Raw genomic sequence first — 21359 nt, 5'->3', positions numbered from 1 at the left:
CGTGGGAGGAGGAGGAGGCGGTGGCGAGGGTCTGGTCCCTCCTCGAGCAGCGACGCGGGGAGGCGATCATTGCCATCCTGCCGCAATTTCCCTGTGTCATGGCTCCGGTTTCCTAGCAACAGCAGCGAGTCCGGCCGGCGGCGGCGGCGGCAGCGTCGAATCAGCGGCAGCAGCAGCAGCAGCTCCGTCGGGCAGGAGAGGCGAGCGGCTTCCCGCGGCGGCGGCGGCGGCGGCAGCAACCACAACAAGGAGCGGCGCCCGGAGCAGCGTCGCGGAGCGAGCGCAGGGCGACCCCCGTCGGAAGCCGGGCAGGATGCCGGAGGGAGCGGGAGGCGCACTTGGCCGCAGGAACTGCTCGGTGCCGCGGCCGCTGGCTTCGGTGGATCCCCGGCGGCTGCCCATAGCCATACAATCGCGGCTCCTCTTCTAACCGGGATCTGTACCCATGAGCCCGAAGGGGCGCCGGCGCCGGAGGGGGGGCTCCGGGGGGTTGCTTCGCTTTCCGTCCGAGGTGTCCACTCGCCCTGCTGCAAAGTTTCTCCATGGTTTCTCTCTGGGCTCCGAGGAACTTGCCTGCGGCTCCCACGCCCCGCGATTCTCCCCGGTAAGAGAAAAGAGATGGAGCTTCCCCGCTTACAAAATGCTGCCATTTTGAACCGTAAACTCACCCGGGGATCCTCAGCAGCAGCACCCCCACCTCGTCCTCCTCCCTTCTCCCCAAAAGGCTGGGCTGTAGGAATGGGGCTCCGCCAAGATCTCTCTCGGTCCCTTCTCTGCACCATCCTGTCTTTGTGGAGATCCAGGAACATCACTTTGTGATTTCATCCCCTTCCTGAAAAGTGGGGTGGGGGTGGGGAGGGACACACACGCACAGAGAGAGAGAGCCTGGCGCTTTGAAGGTTATGAAATGAGGTGCCCGGCTAAAATGGTCTCTCAAATGGGCGCAGCCGCGCAGGTGACCCCCTTTCAGGCTGAAAGCACCTTGGATGGATTTGCTCCAGGAGTGAGTTTTAAATCTGGAAAGTTGAAAGGGTGGGCTGCTCTTATTCGCTGACTCTCCGGTGCAAGCTTCTTTTTCGCTGCCAGCTTTTTTAGCCCTCCGATCCGCAGCCAGGCTGGCTGCCCCTCATGCAGAGATTGTCAACAGCGTCGCTCGAAAACTCTCTCTTCCCCCCGTAGGGACTGGCAACTTTGCTAATGACACGATGTAGGACAACAAAGCCCCAGGTATGTCAACCACAAATGTTTCATTAGCCTCTGTCCCTGAGGCAGCCCACCCTCCCAGGGACGCAATAATATTTAAACTCTCGCTGCAAGCAGCTAACTCTTTCCCAAGGGCGAGCAGCTAATTTGTGCAGGTCAGGGTTATTTACCCAAATGGAGTGTATTTTCATTTATGCCAGAGAGAATAGCAGAGCAAGTGGCGTAACTCGCTTATTTATCTCAAGATGTTCATCTGTCTTATAGACTTGAAATACAGCTGAAAGCCTGGAAAATAGAGAAGATCTCAAATTTGGTTAACGGAACTATTAGCTGGTATAGATCCCATTGGGCTATATATCTGAGTGTTCTCTAAGTCCTGAATTCTTCCAGAATTTAGGCTATTTCTCCATAGCATAATAATTACTAACAGAAGCTTTCTTTTTAGGAAACCCAATTGCAGGACTCATTCTGTTGTGCTCTTCTAATACTGTTTCACAAACATCATTTAGCATGTGTTTCCCCAGCTAAGTTAATGCGGATCTTTTTCATAGTACTGTATGGTGATTTTTTTTCATTGCATCAGAAGCTGAAGCATGCACACATGGAGATTTAATCAAGCCCTATTAATGAAGTATCTCCCCTCCCCCCATCAATTTACACTCTATAATAGTCAAATCATACCAGAAAAGAGGGAAGGTTAAACTGGCTGTTTAATTACGTTAAGGTGCAGTGTAAGGACTAGGAATGTTTTTGTTAGAAAATGCATGGAGTTGAAATGAATCAGAAAATCGCTGAATCTGGGGATATTTGGGAAATGGGGAGGTTTAGCTGATGAAGGAAATAAGATTATCTAGGATGCTGACTTAACCAGATTTCAAGGCAAAGGATTTAACTTTAGGCAGCATGTTGAACTGATTGCTTTTATCGTTCTTATAATCTATTTTGGACATTCTGTGGAAAGTAAGGAATTCTTTAGTATTTTCAGACTGTCCTGTTGAATACACAGGTGTTGCTTCATTATTTGAATGCTCAGACTATGAACCCCGATTTCATGTAAATAAAAACCTTGCAAATTATTTCAGGCTACTTTGTCAACACAAGAACATGATTTGTTCCCCCCTGGTGATTCAAAGTACTCCATCTCATTTTAAATTAGGTTTAGCACAGAATCTTTCTGTTTCCATCACATTCTCACATTGATGGGCTGAAAATTCACTGGTGTTACATAACCAGTTACCTTGAACATCATACATGATTCCAATCAGGCAGATGTCCAGAGGATATCCTCACACCTTAAGCATAAAGGAGGATTTGTCTAGGTAGTAAAACAAAATAGATTCAGAAGGAGTTGCTTCAAAGAAACATTTCTAACGATGCTAGAATTTGGTTATTTCCTTTGTACATTGACAGCTAAATTTCACATTCTAGTTTTATAAAAGCACACAGTCTGTTCAGTGCAATAAATACATGCATGCCCAGTGACCTAAATAAAACAATTCAAGTTGCCTTTCTAGTATCGTTTCCAACGTTTTCTACTGGAAATGCATTTTTCTTTTGCATGGTAGATCACCCTACCTAAGTCCCTTGTGTAATGTAACCTTTTGGCCTCATTCAAAGAAGATGCCCTGAGGCTCATAAACAGCTTAGCGACTCCTATAACAAAACAGGAGCCTCCACATTCATAATGAAACAGTACAGATTATGAAAGCCAAACAGTCACTCGTGGTGTGATTAAGGCCACATCAGGCTTCCTTTCCTACCCTTAACCAAGATGGGATGCATTTCCTTATTATTTTATCTTAAGAGGCAAGGAAATGCTGTATAAGGAACTTTAAAGCATAACCGAGTTGTCTCCGTAACTACTATTGGTAGATCAGTGTAAGGTTTTGTTTTGGATTCTCTTTATAATGTAGCTCAACCTAACCCTTTCATAATCAGCTGATGCATCCATTTTCGACAAACCTCCCACACTTTACCCACAGGGTATTCATTCAGGAAAGTACAGTCTGCAAAACAAGGACAAAAGCTCCATTCTAGAGTGAGTGCTTTCTTCCACCTGGCTCTATGAGTGTGCATCTGGAGTAGATGGTTAAGCCCATGTTAACATGGTCAGGGAATGCAGGATGGTAGAAGGAAATCAGGATTTTGCCCATACTCCTGATTTCCATGTGTACAAATAAATGGGTGCACCCTCAGGCTGGCCCATTATTCTTAGACCTGTTCTTTTGGCTTCAGTAGTCCCGACTAGATTTAGGAGAGAGGCGAAATAGGCAAAAGCTCACAAGTGAAGTCTGGGAATTACTTAGAGTACAACCTTCCAGTGAAATATTTGCATATTTATAAGGACACCCTATTATTTGTAGGGTGGAGCCAGCCTGCAGCCTAATTTTTAGTCTACATCAGAAATGAGGAGGGATTGGTGTGGAGATTAACAGACATGAAGTATCAATTCGTTCTTATCAAATAAAATACTTGGCATTTCATGCTCTGAAACTACAGAGGAAATGGGGGACAGGAGCAATTGGAGAACCCAGAACAAACAAGGAGGAAATGAACAGGAAGGATGTGACTCTGATGGGGTAGAAAACGGGACAGCTTGAGAAGGTGTTGGAGGCTACATAAAATGAGGCTGGGACTGTGTGATGGCACATATTGCCCACCTGTGTGTTAAAGAAGAAACCAAAATCCCTGCTGAACCACGGACCTCTTTGTGTTGAATCCATCCCAGTTTCTCAGTTCATGAAATATAGATGCTAACACGTTTTGTATTGATTCACGCAGAGCCAATGGCAGTAAATCTGCAGGAGTTTGGAGGGCTTCTACAAACCTGCAGGTCCAGGATGAAAACAAACTCACAACCACTAAAATAAACTTTGGCTCTAGAATGGGAACTCTCTAGCCTTTCAGATGATGTTGGATTCCTCCCATCTTCAGCTCCAGTCAGCACAGCCAACAATGAGCATTGTAGTTCAGCAAGATCTGGAGGGCCACAGGTTCCCAGTTTTTGTTCCAGCTGCATCCCCGCCCCCTGCGCGGCCACCACCCAGTTGTTCAGCACAACAGATCTTGAGAGTGTTTGTGAAGGTGTACAGCACCTTTGATTCTCTGAACTTCACCTACTGAGAAAGTAAAGGCAGGGGGTATTATTGGGTCAGGTGACCAGGGATAAGTTTTACATCTGCTTGCCCAAGGCAATACTTCTATGACAGCAGAGGACAAATGGAAGCCTGCTCTCTAGAGTGAAGTCAATTTAAAACTCACCCCAGCTTACAGACAGGGTATGGGATATTGGGGCTTCCTTCTACCTTTATAGTAGTTGAGCAGAAGTTGGGGGAAGAGGGAAGGACCATCAGCAAACATTTTGTGCAGGACAAAATGAAGGAACATTCGCACTGGCATGCTATGGAGTTGGATTCTTGCCAGGGTGGAGATTAAGTGAAAGCTAGTTAAGAGCATGCCATGTGTGGCCTAGTGGGGAAACAGAGTTCTAGGGTAGACTCTTTATTAACAGTGTGGTCCTATATGTATCTGCTGAGAGGTAAGCCCTGTTGAGTTCAAGGGGACTTACCTCAGATTAGTGTGTGTGTATAAGATGTCATATACTTTGTAGTTAAGTATAGTTATATATTTTGGTTGTTCATAGACTGCTTTTCCACATGCATGCATTCAAACCTGTGTTTAACACATAAAAAGCAAATAACATGAGCAAGTTAATTTAACAGTAATACATTAATCACAAAACTGGTGCTAAACAATAGCAGCAGCACCCAACCAATAAAGGCAAGAAAAACTAAATAAACTCTAAAAGCAAATGCCTTGTCTAGCTACCTAATAGTGAGAAAAGAAGGGGTTTGCCAGATGTCCCCAGGGAAAGAATTCCACAGTTGCTGAGCCACCACGGAAAAGACCCTGCACCTGACACCTGCCAAGCATATGGCCAGTGGCGGCAGACCTGAGAGCAGGGTTTCTGGAGCTCATTGAAGGGCATGGGCAGTTCAGTATGAGTGAAGGCAATCCTTCAGGCATTGGGCTGTTAGCAACCTTTAAAGGTCAATAACAGCACTAAAAATTGGGATCAAAAACAGATAGGCAGCCAGTGCAGCTTATACAAAAATTGGCATCCTCTGTTCTGATCACTGAGCAGTGGCCAGCATCGTCATGAACACATTTAGCATCAGCTGCAGTTTCTGAAGCATCTTTAAAGGGAGACCCACTTACAAAACATTATAATAGTCATGTTTGGATGTAACTAAGGCATGTGTAACCAAGGGTAGATTTGCTTTCTCTGGATATGGATGTAACTGGTAAATCAGTCAAAGCTGATAAAAGATTCTCACCTGCACACCCAAAGACAATGGCAGGTTCGAAAGCACCCCCAGATGGCACACTTGTTCTTTCAAAGCAAATACAACCCTAGCAAGAGCACACTGTCTCCCTATGTCCCCAAACAACAGTTTGCACCCGATCCATACAGCACTGCTCTAAAACATCATGTGGAATTCAGTTAAGGCTGCTTTGCCAGCTTTGCTGTCAGCAAGAAGAGATTCCCTTTCACTAGCCCAACAACTCCCTCTCATCTTTTCTCCCCTTTTCTTTTGTTTGCAAATGCATACAGGGCCTTAATCAACCTTTTATTAATTTATGCTCTGCAAATTAAGTGCCCTGCTACTGTTCAGCAAATGCATAGATAGCGACATTAAGGCCAAGTAGTCAGTTTGGCAAGTGGGTTGCGTCTAAGTGGCTATTTTTGTGGTTAGCGTTAACAGCAATTGGCGGGCTGTTGTAGACCTGCCTCCGTCTCGCACACACGTCCTTGTGTCAGAGTGATTAGTCACTAGTGACTGAGCAGATTTAATAAATGAATGTGAAATGTAATTTGCAGTCTTAAAGGGACTATGCCATGTGGGCGGCTTTGCAATCTGGATCGTCCCCAGGCTCTCACGATCTTTTTTTTTTTGTTTCTATTCCCCATTTTCCTGTAGGAGCCGGAGTATCTATAGGGAACAGTGCCCAGGGTAGCCAGCCATGATCGCCACTGGAGGCCTCTTGAGGATCTCAGCCAGAAAACAGGATCCCCTGCGGCCTCAGAGCCAAGTCCCAAAGCGCAAGCGCAAAGCCAAAAAGAAACGCAAGAACGACGTGGTGGTGGTGAAGGGCAAGCTCAAGCTGTGCTCCCTCTCCGGCCTCATTGCTCTTTGCGGCATCCTGGTGCTTCTCGTGGGAATTGCCTTGGCGGTAGTAGGCTACTGGCCAAAGCCTCTTTACCGGGCAGGGAGCACTGGGGACAGCCAGTTTCTGCCAGCACATGGGACTGCCTCCAAAAGCCGCTCCAGGAACCAGACGGAAGACCCAGGCGAATCTCACTCAGAAGGCTTGGGAGCCAACGCCTCCTTTGTGAGCAGCAAGAAGGGTGTCGCTCCTTCTCCACCTGCCCCCTCGTCCTCCTCCACTTCCAGAAGCTTCCTCTTCCAGCTTTTCTCGCGGTATTTGCATTCGGACAAGCTCAAGGTGCTCGGGCCTCTCATCATGGGCATTGGAATCTTCCTCTTTATCTGTGCCAATGCAGTGCTCCACGAGAACCGGGACAAAAAGACAAAGATAATCAACTTGAGGGACCTGTACTCCACTGTCATCGATGCACATAGCCTTCGGACCAAGGATGGGGCGCCCTCAGCTCCTGTCGCCCCAGTTCCTATCAACGGCTTCATCAACTACGTGCAACCTCGAGGGCTGGAGCTGAAACCCGGCAGTGGCCCTGCGGAAGCCCTGGGGGCTGCAGGTGTGCTAGCCAAGGGCAGCTGGCACCCACCCGTGGGTGCCCCTCTGTCTCCTCCAGACTTGGTTTCCTCGCCACGCTCCTCCTCTTTCTCTTCTAGGCAGCCGCAGCCGCCCAGCTTGGCTGAGGCTGTGTACAGCATCTATCGGGAGAGAGCTGCCTTGGCCAGAACTGCTCGTAGCCCACCTTGTAGCCCCCCAGATGGCTGGGACCAGCATAGCACAGCCAGTTCCATTGTAGGTTCCTCGCTCAGCACTTTCACTTTGCTGCCTCTGGCTCAGGGGGAGGCGGCGGAGGGAGAACGTGGCGGCTGGCGTAGGCCGCTGGGGGAACGAGGGGCTAGGGAGATTCCACGGGGAGATGTGGAGCTCAGCCTGAAAGATCTCAGGAGCAGCTACCTAGACACGGGGCAAGGGTATACAATGCTGCCCAGGGCAGGCAAGCGCAAATTGGTCCTTAGACGCCAGAGCACAAGCTGCCTCCCTGACGCCCGGAGATCCTTCTCCCCAGAACCCTCTCAGACTCTGGACAGTAGCACAGACCTCGAGTCCAGTCTTTTAGTAAAAGCTTCATCTTCCAGCTACTCCAAATCCCTCGATCTGGGGGACTCTCCCCCTCCGACGCCACCTGTGGACAGGAGAGATTCTCAGAGCTCTCAGTGTGATCAACACAGAAGCAATAAGGGCTACACCCCATTGGAGGAGACAGGCACCTCCTTGGAATCTGTTGCCAACACCCCAGCCCATAAAACCCAGGACTGTGAAGCGATCCCCAGTGGGGAATCTGACCCCTCTGAGGGTCCCAGCAAAGAACAAACGGAGCAGCGGCCTTTGAAAGTGCAAAGACAGTACACAAATAAAGAGAAACTTTTCATGATCTCCAGATCCAATGCCATGGCCGGGCTGGAGGAAGGAGACCCCGAGAACAGAGGCATGATTTAAATCGGAGCGAAATGAAATGGAGGCAAGCACCAGAACAATTTGTGACCCTTCTGCCCCCTTGTGGATCTAGGAACTGGTCAACATCCAAAGAGCTTGAGGAATGTTCTTGTGGAATAATGGCATCAATAAATTCCTGTAGATGTATTCAGGAAAGAAAGGAAGAAAACCACCGCCACCATCTAACAGGAGTTTGTTCTGTTCAATTGTGCAACTATGTTCCATTGCAAGCCAAATTGTATTGCACATTGACAGCTGAGTAAATTCTTTGGATCAAAGGAATAGAACATTACAATAATTGTGGCACTTTACTGATTTTTTTTAAATTCCAGTTGCGCCCTTTCATTCTCTCTCCATCTCTCTTGGCTTTTGCCATGGCACTTAACTGCACACTCTTGTCCTAGCTTCAGATAGAGGTGACTTTCAAGTCAGAATCCGTCTCTTTTCCTTCCTTTTAATGTTTGGTTAGAATGACGAAGTACTATGGCAAAGGTGGGAGGTGGGAAACAGCTTTAATTTTTGTAAAAGTGTCGGCTGAGGAAAGATTGGAGATGCCCTATGGCCAGCAAGCTGCAATTCTACATTCCTAAATTCAAGTAATATTACTTTATGAAGTATTATTGCACATGTATGAATCAATAGCATTAATAAGCATTTTTAATTTAAATAAAATATATTTACAATGAGAAAGTAGATTTAGCTAATGTTTCATTTCTGACTAAATTCTTATTAATGAACCAAGCCTTGTTTTCAGTGTAGGACTTTGAATTATTATTTTTAAAGACACAAAGGCAGGGGAAAAGGTAGGGGTGTGGGTGGGTGAGTGTTGAATTAAGGAGAACAATGGTAAAAACTTTATTAAACGAAGCAGAAAAAGTGTGGTTGAGTTAACTAATTTAAAACTTAAAAGTCTTCTGCAGGTGGATAGAGCATCAAGGCAAAATAAAGCACTTAAATTCCATTGTTTTCAAGGAAAGAGACAGTGAACCATGTGCATAACACTTCTGAAATAAATTAAGTTACAGCACAATTCCATCTATGGTGATTCAGGAGGAAGCACCAAACTAGACATGATGTTAATTGCATGCATGTAATGAATGCACTTAAAAATAAACAAGCAGAAGCCACACACCCCCTCCCTGGTGCATGGGTTGTTCAGTGGCTGGGGAGAGGTTAACCCTTCCCTGCCTGTCATCCTAAAATCCTCCTCAGTTGCATCAAGACAGTGTCTTCACCCACTGTGGACCTGATGCATATCAGTGCTATCCCCAGCTGCTGTTTACCCTATTATTGTTATTATTTTATGCACTTTGACTGCATTCACACAATTAACATCAAATCTAGTCTGGCCTTTAGTTGCATTGTGTTGGGTAGGCCTTACTCCTAGTACAGTGTGCGTAGGATTACAAAAGTTAAAAATGCGTAACTTTAATAAATATTTGCGCTTAGGATTGTAGCCTTGTATCCTGGTACTAGGCGCACAATTTGGAAATGTCCTACTGAAATGAAAGGGATTGAAGTCTAAATAATTTGTGAGGGACAGGGTAAGATTGCCAGGTTAACTTTTAACATGTTTTAGCAATTATGAGATGCTTTTAGTATCAGTTTCATCTCACATGCATTTACAAAGACAAAGTAGAACACCTGAGAAGTTGTCCTAACAAGCATTCTGATGCAGCCGGTACCAGCTGGCCTGTGTCTCAAGAAATATTAGCAAAGTGACACCAAAGAAGGTAAAGTGATACTAACAAGGTAAAATGCCAGTGTTTTGGATATGGTACTTAGCCCTGGTTTCCATAGGTATATCCACCCTCCTTTGACATTTATTCATTGGTGGCTGTTTCATGCATGCAAGACATTCCTTAATGTTGCAGTCACAAAGTGATGAATATACATGCATGAATTCAGCCTTAGGTGGGGTTTATTAGATGGTGCTGAGGCAGACAGGAGAGGATGGCACATCATGTGTACAACCAGAGAATAGCCCAAACCACAGTATTCATGAATTATGTATATCTGTGTTTTGAAGCTATGGATATGTACTTGGAAGTAGGTTCTATCAAAGTTAATGCATTCAGTATGCTTAGATAATGTGGTTCCAGCCTATACCAGTCCATATCAAACCATACCTTGATTAAATCTGTCTATCTGGTGCCTATTTGATTATGGATTGGACAGTAAACTACATTTGAAGTTAGTATTCTGACATTTTAACTGGGATTTAAAACAGGGTAGGGCTTGGGTTTTCGTTTTGCCCGTTAACATAAATCGTATGAGCAATAATGTGCAAATAAAAAAAAATCTTTTTTTAAATTCTGGGGAGTGGAAATGCTAAATGTTAATTTGAGATGTCAATTATCAGTGTTGGTCCCCCCCCTTTCATTTTTAAAAAATCTGAAAGATCTGAGGTTTAGGGCAGGCTTATGCCTTGAAACCACAGGGATCAATTATGAATGGGTTAGCTCCATAGGCAGCAGTAATATGTAAAACAGCTTGCTATGATTATGGATAGATTTTCTGTGCCAGCCCCAAGAACAACCCAGAATATGCAGTTCTTGTGTTAACCAATAACATGATCCATTGCTTCCACATGCTGTGTTGGTCCCGCAGAGCTATATTTTTGCTGAAGCATTCCTAACAGCTTCCACATGGTGACTGTAACCTAAGAACTGCCCCTTGGTAATCAGATTCCATTACTATCAGTTCATTTCAAATAAATACTTAATCTCATAAATTGTATGTTAAAGTTTCTTTTTGAGATGCTGCTCCAAGGAAAGCCCCTTTCCCAATGTAGACTGACCACTAAGTAAGCTGCTCATCTGCACATCATCACAGTTCTCAGTGAAATTTATTTCCATGTAAACAGCTTAGTTCTCCTACAAGTCAATGCCAACGGATAAACACTCGTTGTTGCAGTGTGGCACAACACAGGGGTGTACTGTCATTGTGAGTCAACCAGTATCATCACAACAGGATGAGTAATTAGTAGGTGTGGTGCAATATAGTTACAAAGTGGTATGAAATTAGAAAAATGTTACAGAATTAGTCAACACAGAGCCAACTATTTTGGCACAAGCTGATGATCTCATACTACCAGCCCATTCATATGGGATTGCACCCGAGAAGCATCAGGAATCTGCACTCAGCCAGGTTGTGGTTCTGGTCCAGATGCAGATATCCAGGAGCACCACGGCAGTACACACATTATACTCCAGTCTGTGAAGGCATCCATTTCCACCACTTGTACTACTAAACATCTGGTTTGTAGGAGAAAGGAGGGCTTCTTGAAGACTACTGCTTACCGGTACATCCAGGTCCGCAGTTCAGGATGAGAGTCAATTTGAATGAATTATGCATCTACTATGAAACTTTAAGCAATAATCACAAACAAACTGTATGTACACGGTACTTTGAATTCTGATAAGGATTGCTTTTTTCTAATGGATCCATCCTTTCCCTCCATATATTGATAGCCTGTGTTTAGATGAATGAGTTAACAGCTTGCATTCTCCCTGTCAAACATCGGTAACATAAGAAGAGCCTAGCTGGATCAAGCCAAAGGCCCATCTATTCTCACAGTGGCCAACCTGATGACCATGGCGAAGCCTGCAAGCAGAGCATGAATAAAAGAGCATTCTCCCCATTTGTGACTTTCAGCAACTGGTATTCAGAGTCATGCTGCCTCAAGCAGTTGGGGTAGAACATAGGCATCTTGACTAGCACTCAATGATAGCCTTATCCCCTAGTGCTTCATTAATGGCACTCTTAAGCACATTTCTCTGAGATGCCTCCACTGAGATTGCCCTGCTGTTGCAGCTTCCATAATCTGAGTGGGCAAGAGGGTGGCAGGGACGAAAATGGCATCAGCAAACTATGAGCCCGGCCCGGCAGAGTTATTTCAGGGGCAAATCTCTGCAAGAAGGTTTAGAACTATAAAAATAAGCAAGACAAAAGGAATGGATGATTGGAGCATTAGATTGCAGTCCTATAGAAATTTAGGTGGGATTCAATCCCAAGGAACACAATGGGACTATTATGCACTGATAGTCTTCCTCTTATACAGTTTTTCAATTCAGGCATCTGTACAATTTTAACATATCCCTTGGGTTTTAGTTCTTGCTTTGTTGATGCTTTAGGAGAGACTAAAAAGCATGGGATGCTCTAGAGAACCACCATAGCATCTTCTTCTGGGTCTTACTAATTCATCTTATCATGTAGCCAGCAATCACCACAGTGCTGACATCCCTTGGGACCCTGCAACAGCCATTCCTGTCGTGTGTATTCATACAGTTTCATTTTGCTGTCCATTTCTCTGAGCAGAGCCTAGTCCCAAAGACAACCTGTGTCTTATTAGTGAAGAGAAATGGAGACTCATGCTGTCCTCTGTAATCACAACTGTTTATTTACAGTTTCCAGGACCAACCCAATAAATTTTGCTGCCTGAGGTTAAGGACAAGATGGCAACCTTCCCCCCAGTCTACAAAAGTCAACCAGACTGGCAACTGAGTATCTTGCATTCAACATTAGTGACAGGACAATATCCTCTACCACACCTGAGGGAAGCAGGCTAATTTACAGAGGCATAGTAGTCTTCATAGTACACACAGCGCTATCCTCCAACACCTTGCCACATTCCCACCCCCCAGTGTTCACTGCCTAAGGCGACTGCTTTACTCTTCCTAGTGACAGAACTGGCCCGGTCGTTTTTGCAGGTTGGGCAAAGGGGCAGGTACCAAGCATGCACATTGTTCTAGCCCTAGAACAGCATCAGTTGCTAAAAAGCAAGACCATGCTCTCACCCGAGACTCCTTGCCAGTCAGAAGGGAAAACTCAAAATATGTTTCTTTGGCCAGATTTGGGGGAAGGGAGCGAAGTGCGGGGGGATATCTCTGAAAAACACAACTAAACACCCACTCCTCCAACTCCCTCACATCTGATGAAGTTCAAAGAGGCAAAAGGGAAGACAAGGAAGACAAACCCTCAGTCAACAGCAGCTAATTAGTGACAAAGTAAAATTCTTCTGAAGTCCTGCAAAGCAGTAGCAACTAGCAATGGCTCAGTAAGTCAAGTGTTAAGGGTGAGGGAAAAAGCAAAGACAGGGGCCATTTGCCAATAGCTCCAGGAGAAGCAGCCAAACAAAATAAAAATGGCATCATTCAAAACTGGCATCAGTAATACAGTGGTACCTCGGGTTATGAACTTAATTCATTCCGGAGCTCCGTTCTTAACCCGAAACCATTCTTAACCTGAGAAGCACTTTCGCTAATGGGGCCTCCCACTCCCACCGCAACACCAGTGCACATTTCTGTTCTCATTCTGGGGCAAAGTTCTCAACTCAAAGTACTACTTCAGGGTTAGTGGAGTTTGTAACCAAAGTGTTTGTAACCTGAAGCATTTGTAACCTGAGGTACCCCTGTAGTGGTTTCTTTTGCCCACCCTACCACTAGCCTCATCAGTTCTTCCCTCAACGAACCCTTACTTCTGCAGATACAGCTTAGTGTTTGGGAGGAGACAAATTGATAATTCTGAGTAAACTGTCTTTCCCCCCTCCTTCTACACTCCCTTTTAGGCATAACACAGGTCACAAATGCTGGCAAATGAGAGTGACTCATATTCTTCAAAAACCTCTACCTTATGTTAATTCATTATCTGACACTAAACAGGACAAAATGACTCAGTATAGTGACAGACAGACAGACAATAGCAAGGAAGTGAGGCTGAGGCATTTATATCTTAAAGACAGATTATGCTACAGCTTTATCCCTGAAACAAAAAAGATGTTTTATTTTAAGAGACAAAATTAGAGTTCATATTCATTAGAATAAGAACCAACATCTTTAGGACAGTTGAATTTTCAGACTTCCACAGGCAATTTGCTCTGGAGGGACTTTTCTTTTATGCACCTGCTCTCTGCATGTCGACATCGCCCTGATGGGCCTAGGGGGGGCTGGTGGGCAGATGGTTCTGTGCCGCAGCAGGAAGCAATAGGCTGTAATGGCCATCTGGTCCCTTCCAGTTCTACTCGCCATGCCATGAAATAAATTGCTCAAGGATCAAAGCTTGATGACCCAGAACTGAGAACGGCAGTGCAAACACATTGATGTGGCAAATACTGCTGCAGCAGCATGGCCAGGGCAACAAGCCAGCACCAAAGTTCAGGAAGGGAGCATAAATATTTATGGTGGTACCAATATATTTTTCTTCACAAGTGGCTAGATGAGAAGTTATGGCTTAGTGTTGTGGAGGAAATGTGCCGTAGTTTATTCCAGTAATGTGCCATTTAATAACCCCTTGCTAAACTAACTTACCAACATGATCTTCAGATAGCTGGGCTGCTCTCCCCTGCTCTTAATCCCAACCTCGGCATATCAACCATATCCAGCACAATATCCAGTTATTTTTTAGCTTCTCATTACAGCATGGAACCTTGCAACTGGAGCATGTGAATACTGAGAGAGAAAGTCACCTTGCAGCGACTCTTTCACTACACAATTTATTATGTAAATTGGCCTACAGTGAATGCAATTCAAAAGGCTAATTCAATGACCCAACTCCAATTTTATGTTGATGAAAGAGCACATGTCTCAGGCCACGTCTCCTTGCAGCTGTAATGTACAAGCCCTCTGTCAGGGCGCCTTGCACATTTGATTCACAATAGGAATTGGGGGTGTGGGTGGGGGCGTTGTGTAATTAAATTCAACTTATATGCCTGAGAACATTTCCTGATTTATTAGCAATGCTGTTAGTTTTGGCTGAGAAAGATGTGTTAGGAGACTGGAGAGCTATTTAAAGCAAAAGAAGAATCTTTTCTGAGCATTTCACTAACAACATGATAGATATATTCCATATTGCTGACTTTTATTTTAATCACCTGCCAGAATGCAACAACATGTTGAAGGATGATGCGTCAGAAAGAGACTGTGATTCCAAAGCACTATTAGAAATCCCTGAAGTCCGCTAAGAACACAAGCAATGGAGTGAAGAAATATTTAAGCTTGCAGCAAAAGTCCATTTTTACAACTCATTTATTCATAGAAATATCTCCCTCTAGTTTGCTATGTTTATTACGCAATATAAACACAAACTGAGAAAGGTAGAAGTAGATTTGGCAAGTCTGAGCTGAAGAACTGTGGGGTCTGATCATCTGTTTGTTCAACTCTGCTTCAAAATGTCACACATTTTCTACATGAAGCTCTCAGTCTTGTAGAATTTACCATATAAAGTATATGTGATGATGGCACATATATCACTTCTGTTATTCCATTTTGTACATCAACAGCCTTTCCATAAAGCAATATGGTAAAGATCAGCCATCCATAGTTTTCGTGCTATTTCTCATGTGCTTGACCACACTTCATATTTATTTGGGGTGATCTGGAGTTGTCTCATCCTGATCCAGCAGAAGCCAAAATCAGCGCAAATTTGGTCAACTAAGTTATTATCCATGCTTAACTTTTGCCCTACTCTTTCCATGCTGGGTTCTGGACATTAACACCAGAAGATGGAGCCTGTTGATGCTAATACAACTATAAGCTCTTCCCTGATATCACCGAGGGTCGTGCCATGCCCCCCCCCGCCACACAAGCATCAGACAGGATCCTCGACCGCCAGATTCCTTTAACGGAATACCCAAATTTGAAGGGGTAGGTGATGGCCACACCTAGCCCTTCCACACACCATCAACACATTCCAATGCCTAACCACCACCCGAGCCCAAGAGGCTCGCCACCAATACCCTCACAGCTGTAACCAATCCCTAATACTGTTGATGATGCTACCTAACCAAATGTTGTTCCCCCAATCTGAAAGATGAACCCCATCATCCCAGAACAAGGCCTGATCGCCTATCCGGATACCATCATGAGAAATAAATGAGGCGGAATGGCTGGCACAGCAGTAAGTTAAACTGCAAACCACGCCCCCTCCAAGCCGCCCAGTTGGGCGCTTACCTGTGGGTGTGGTGCGTCAGCCAGGTGAGTGGGGCAGGGGGCGCAATAAAACAATAAATTATTATTATTATTAACACAGTGAGTTTTTACCGTGCAAACTGCAAGTTGAATGGTGAAATGCAAGTTTTCTGTTTCACACAACAAAAAGGCATAGCAAATATATAGGGACCTTAAAATTAACACATTGTGCAAATTTCACATGAGAAAATCCTCTTAAAGATTGTAAACGGGTGCATGTTTAGAATGTATTTGCTATGCTCCACTGCCATCTGTCTATAGAAAGTTAATTAATGAGCTTTAATAAAATAATGGCTGCTTGGGAAAATGGTTGTTAATAGGTCACATCATCGAGTCAAATTCATAATAAGAGGTGTAATTAAACAGCTGAAGAGTCATTAAAGATTTTGCTTCTCAATGGTTGTTCTGTTTTTCTGGGGAAACACTTTCTCTGGGAAAATTACTTTGTATTGCCTTTCAACGCTAGTTAAAATGCAACACAAAGTAGCATACAAAAGTAACATGCAAAGTAACAATACAAAAGCAAATGTGTTTTCCTCGTCCTCATAGTTCCTGAAAAGAGTCACTCACACACAGCACAATCTGGACCGAATCCAGAATGGGGATTTCTAACACACGAACCAAACAGATTTACAACAGCCAGCTGCAGTGGAATTGGCTCTTTTGCTAATGTATGTCTGATTTTGCTAAAGTATGTCTGATATGAAGCTTCAAATTTTTTAAAAAATGTCTGTCCCCACCCCCCGATCCTAGCACTGCATTTTGGGACCTTTCATAAGTCTACCTTCTCCACATTAAGCAGATTGTGACATCACAACTCACAGTTATTTGGCCTGATCCAGCATGGGTAGCGCATGCTTTAAAAAGGGTTCCCATATCTCAGTTAGGGGTGTGTACTTTCTGTAGGCGACTTGCTGCATCTAGCACAGTGGTGGTGCTGGGGTAGCCTATATGGCCTTCCAGCTGTTGCTGGATGGGAACTCCCAGTATCCCTGACCATTGGTCACGTTAGCTGGAGCTGATGGGAGCAGAGGTCCAACAACAATGGGTATGGATGGGTGTGTGCACAGACCAGGTGCCCATGATCTAGCACATGGAGTTCCATGGGGATCCCAGAACTGCAGTGAAATAGCAACAACAGGCAAACCACCTGTGCTGCCACTTGTGATGATCAGTTGGGAGAATCCGAACAAGGGGTTCAAGGTCTGGACAAGCAGCTGATCACTGTCAAGACTGACTGACTCATCTACTTTAATTTATTATTCTTATTACTATTAACAGCCTAATAGTAACAGGGTGGTGGTGAAAGTATCCCTATTTGTTCTAGTTCTGGATGCTCTAACCCCCCCCCCCCGTCGTATTTTATTTTATTTTAAAAAATATTTATTAAAGATTTTCTTAATACAATAGAAAAAACAGACAAAATAACATATAATTTTTCAGTAACCACACTTTCTTCACTTCTTTGGACATCCTCGCATCTCTCGTTCCTGCGTTCCAAGTTTTTCGAGCTTTACCCAGCAATTTATCACCTTGTTTCAATTCTTATATTATAATTTTCCAATACTGTGTCCCTAATTTTAGATAATTTTACCCAAACCTTAAAAGCTTAATTTTAGCATAATATTTATACAAAATTTATCTTTTCTTATATTTTCATTTATCTTCATATTCCTTTTAACTAGCTTAATGGTGCCCTATTGTTAATAATCTTACATCTTTCTTAACATTCATACAATTTACAATATTTTTGTAAATAGTCCTTAAATTTCTTCCAGTCCTCCTCCACAGCCTCTTCTCCCAGGTCTCGGATTCTGCCAGTCATTTCTGCTAACTCCATGTAGTCTATCAGTTGCATCTGCCATTCTTCCAGCGTGGGCAAATCTTGGGTTTTCCAGTGCTTGGCGACAAGTATCCTTGCTGCTGTTGTTGCATACATAAAAAATGTTCGGTCCTTCTTTAACACCCTCTGGCCAACGATGCCCAAAAGAAAGGCCTCTGGTTTCTTAGGGAAGGTATACTTAAATACCTTTTTCAACTCGTTATATATCATTTCCCAGAAAGCCTTAACTCTAGGGCAGGTCCACCAGAGGTGAAAGAACGTTCCTTCAGTTTCTTTACATTTCCTTCGTATTTTATTTTATTGTCTGTTCAGGATTCTCGCCCTAAGCAATTGTGAGAACACCATTTAATCCTCTAGCTCAGGAGAGACACTTTCTTTCGTCTCTCCCACCTTGTGATTTTTCTGTCTTATATTATTCTATCTGCTGATTGATTGATTAATGGCCTTCTATTGTACTCTTCTATTATATTTTGTTTTAATATGCTATTTGCCACATTAAGGGGTTTTTGGACTGAAAAGCCATATATAACAGCAACAACCTCTATTTGGTGGAGAGCTGCACACAGACCCACTTGCACAGCAGAACTCATTATTGTGTGCTCATATCTTTGGACAGAAGGAACTCGATTCTTGGGAAAATACAACACCATGTTATAAACCTAGTTTTTGAAAAGCTTAGTGAAGACAATGTTTGTTATTGTTTCTAATGCATCTTTTAAATTTTTAACTCCATGAGTATGATATCTAGAAAAGTAGCCCGTGTCAATAATTTGGGAGTAAAATTCCATTAAAACCACAGGCTGTTATTCTGGAGAGGACCTGTCACCCTCCAGACTCCATCTCTCATCAGCTCCAGAATAATGGGAGTTGGAGGGCAATGAGTTTCATCAGCTGTACTCCAGAGCAATAGATGGTTCCTTAGTTTATGTAGGATTCTTCAAGTAACAAAGGAAACACTTTTCTACCCATCTTCTCCTACAATCCATAGCCCAAGGAGCAAACTTGCTATTTTTACATAATGGATTTTCAGTTCAGATGAGGCAATGAGGAAGACCAGGAAGCGAGGCTTGCGCACCCTGGCAATGCTCCAGAATCTTCTGCCACACACAAGGGTTCAACAGCAGACATGAATGTTCTGTGACAGACAACAGACAAAGTGCTCCTTGAAACAGAAAGTCTGGAAGCCGCGGGCCAATAATGTAGGCCTATTTCTGACCGTTGACATGGCCCTAAAAAAGCCACCCTAAAAATCTAGAAATAAACATCCAAATTCCCAGCGTTTTCCATTCATAATGATAGAAGTAAAACTACTATTGAAAGGTATTCCTTGCAATGGGTACTCAATATTTCTGCATTGGTGGGACTTAAAGTAAAAGGCCCTTCGGCCTGTCAAATACAGTAAATTGTAAATCTCTTTCATTTCTTTTTACTCTGTTTTGCTAGACATTTTCAATTTGTGCCATCTGCTGGTCAAACTATATCAGTACAGTTGGCAAAGGCATTTCAGTTAGAACGCTCCCCCGCCCCTGTGGCTTACCGTAATTTTGCCAAATCACATCACTGGAATTGCTTGCATATCATCATGACTTGACACAGAGCTATTGCAAATTATAGCAATACCACATATCTCACTAACAATGAAATGAATACACTTTTAGATCATAGAGGTTACAGGAATTAATAATAATAATAATAATAATAATAATAATAATAATAATAATAATAATATATTTTTATTTATAACCCACCCTCCCCAGCCGAAGCCGGGCTCAGGGCGGCTAACAACAATAAAACAAGACAACATTTTTAAATCATTTCATTAAAAAATTACTTCAAATCAAATTGATGGCAACCATTGGGTAGAGTTCTGTGAAGATTGCCAAAGGAGGGAGTCAGGCTGTGCCCTGGCCAAAGGCTTGGCGGAACAGCTCTGTCTTACAGGCCCTGTGGAAAGATGTCAAGTCCCACAGGGCCCTAATCTCTTGTGGCAGAGCGTTCCACCAGATCGGAGCCACAGCCGAAAAAGCCCTGGCTCTGGTTGAGGCCAGCCTAACCTCTCTGTGGCCTGGGACCTCCAAGATGTTTTTGTTTGCAGATCGTAAATTCCTCTGTGGGACATACCAGGAGAGGCGGTCCCGTAGGTAAGAGGATCGTAGGCCATATAGGGCTTTAAAGGTTAAAACCAGCACCTTAAATCTGATCCTGTACTCGACCGGGAGCCAGTGCAGCTGGTATAGCACCTGATGAATGTGTTCTTGCAGCGAGGACCCCGTAAGGAGTCTCGCTGCAGCATTCTGCACCCGCTGGAGTTTCTGGGTCAGTCTCAAGGGCAGCCCCACGTAGAGCGAGTTACAATAATCCAGTCTGGAGGTGACCATTGTGTGGATCACAGTGGCTAGGTCAGGGCAAGAGAGGTAAGAAAGCAACCATAGTTTTCCTTTCTAAAGGCTGCTTCAGTAAAGCTCATACCTAACGTCTAGTATTATCAACTTACTACTCCTGTTTTAGACTTAGCCTTTATAACCCTGCTTTAATACCATACTGACACTTTTACATAAAGAATATCCTTCTTCAGTCTAAAAACCAGATCGTCCCAACAGTGAATGTTTTTTGGGGGGGTTTAAAGCAAATGCCCATTAATTCAACCTCAAAATAAAGTCAAGGAACAATGGTGCTTTAGCAAAATGCTATAAACAAAAGATGGCAAGTTTTCTAAGGTTTATTCCCCCAAGTGGATAAGCATATTACTCATGTGTTTAGACAAGCAGTGGTGAACTCCCATCAGTGCAATCTGGAATGGCCAAACCACCAGAGATTATGTGAGCTGGACTTGAGCACCAGTATCAGGAGAATCACATGTTTCCCACCCTGGTTTACTCTCTGAACATCCTTTCCTGTTTTCTCCTTAAGCAAAGCAAAGAGCTGATCGTCCCCTAACCTTTGTGGTTTTTCCCAGCTGCAATTCTGCACAGCCCACAATGTTTTTCCATTGATTGACATCAGCAGTGGCATTTTGCATCTGCTTCTGGCTGAGGAACTCTTTGTACCTTGATGCATTAATGGCTTGTGGCTGAGGAGCCTTTTCGCTTGCCACAACTTTTCATAAGTCATCATCTGTCATCTTTGTGTGGTGTCCCCCCCCCCTCCCTTGTTCCTAATCCTTAGCCTTTAATGCTGGCAATAATTCAGGTACTGACTTGGAACAGAGCTCTCTGTCTGCAGAGAAAGTTTGACTATTGGCTCTCGTTTCGGTGTCTTTTTTAGTCATACCATTTTCTTCTCTTATGGATGCATCTCCATCAAGATTTCCTGCTACTTTGTAATCCCTCTGAACAGCAGGATAATCGTCTCTGGGCTTTTTTCTTGTATTGTCACACATGCTGCCTTTTAAATGGACACCAAGAATATTCTGTTTTGGAGCATCACCCGGCTGCTCTTTGTTCTTATGGTCTTCTGGAATTGTGCGGCATGCATTGATGGAAGATGCACAGTGGTAATAACCAGAAATCTGCTTCTTTTCATGCATAGCGCAGAGATCAATTTGCCTTAAGATCTCTGTGCCAAAAGGATTGTCTTCATACTTTCTATAGAGATCTTCCTGAATTTTTGTAAAGCCCTAAAACATTGGAAAA

At 43.9% G+C, this 21359-nt stretch overlaps 1 protein-coding gene across 2 annotated transcripts; it reads left to right on the top strand.

Moving 5' to 3' along the window:
* Nucleotides 1-234: 234 nt before the first annotated feature.
* Nucleotides 235-10656, top strand: TMEM200C (transmembrane protein 200C). 2 transcript variants are annotated; one of them, XM_081918099.1, is made up of 2 exons: nt 235-604; nt 6186-10656. In XM_081918099.1, the coding sequence occupies exon 2, from the start codon at nt 6229-6231 to the stop codon at nt 7918-7920; it is 1692 nt and encodes a 563-aa protein (XP_081774225.1). In that variant the 5' UTR covers nt 235-604; nt 6186-6228; the 3' UTR covers nt 7921-10656. The 2 variants fall into 2 exon arrangements, with proteins under 2 accessions (XP_081774225.1, XP_081774226.1); XM_081918100.1 differs by lacking the exon at nt 235-604 and adding an exon at nt 889-1227.
* Nucleotides 10657-21359: the final 10703 nt, after the last annotated feature.

Source organism: Podarcis melisellensis (genome assembly GCF_964234715.1).
Source record: "Podarcis melisellensis genome assembly, chromosome: 7".
Classification (NCBI taxonomy): domain Eukaryota; kingdom Metazoa; phylum Chordata; class Lepidosauria; order Squamata; family Lacertidae; genus Podarcis; species Podarcis melisellensis.
The sequence above is the reverse complement of the archived record's forward strand: the minus strand, read 5'-3'. Positions and strand labels throughout refer to the sequence as shown.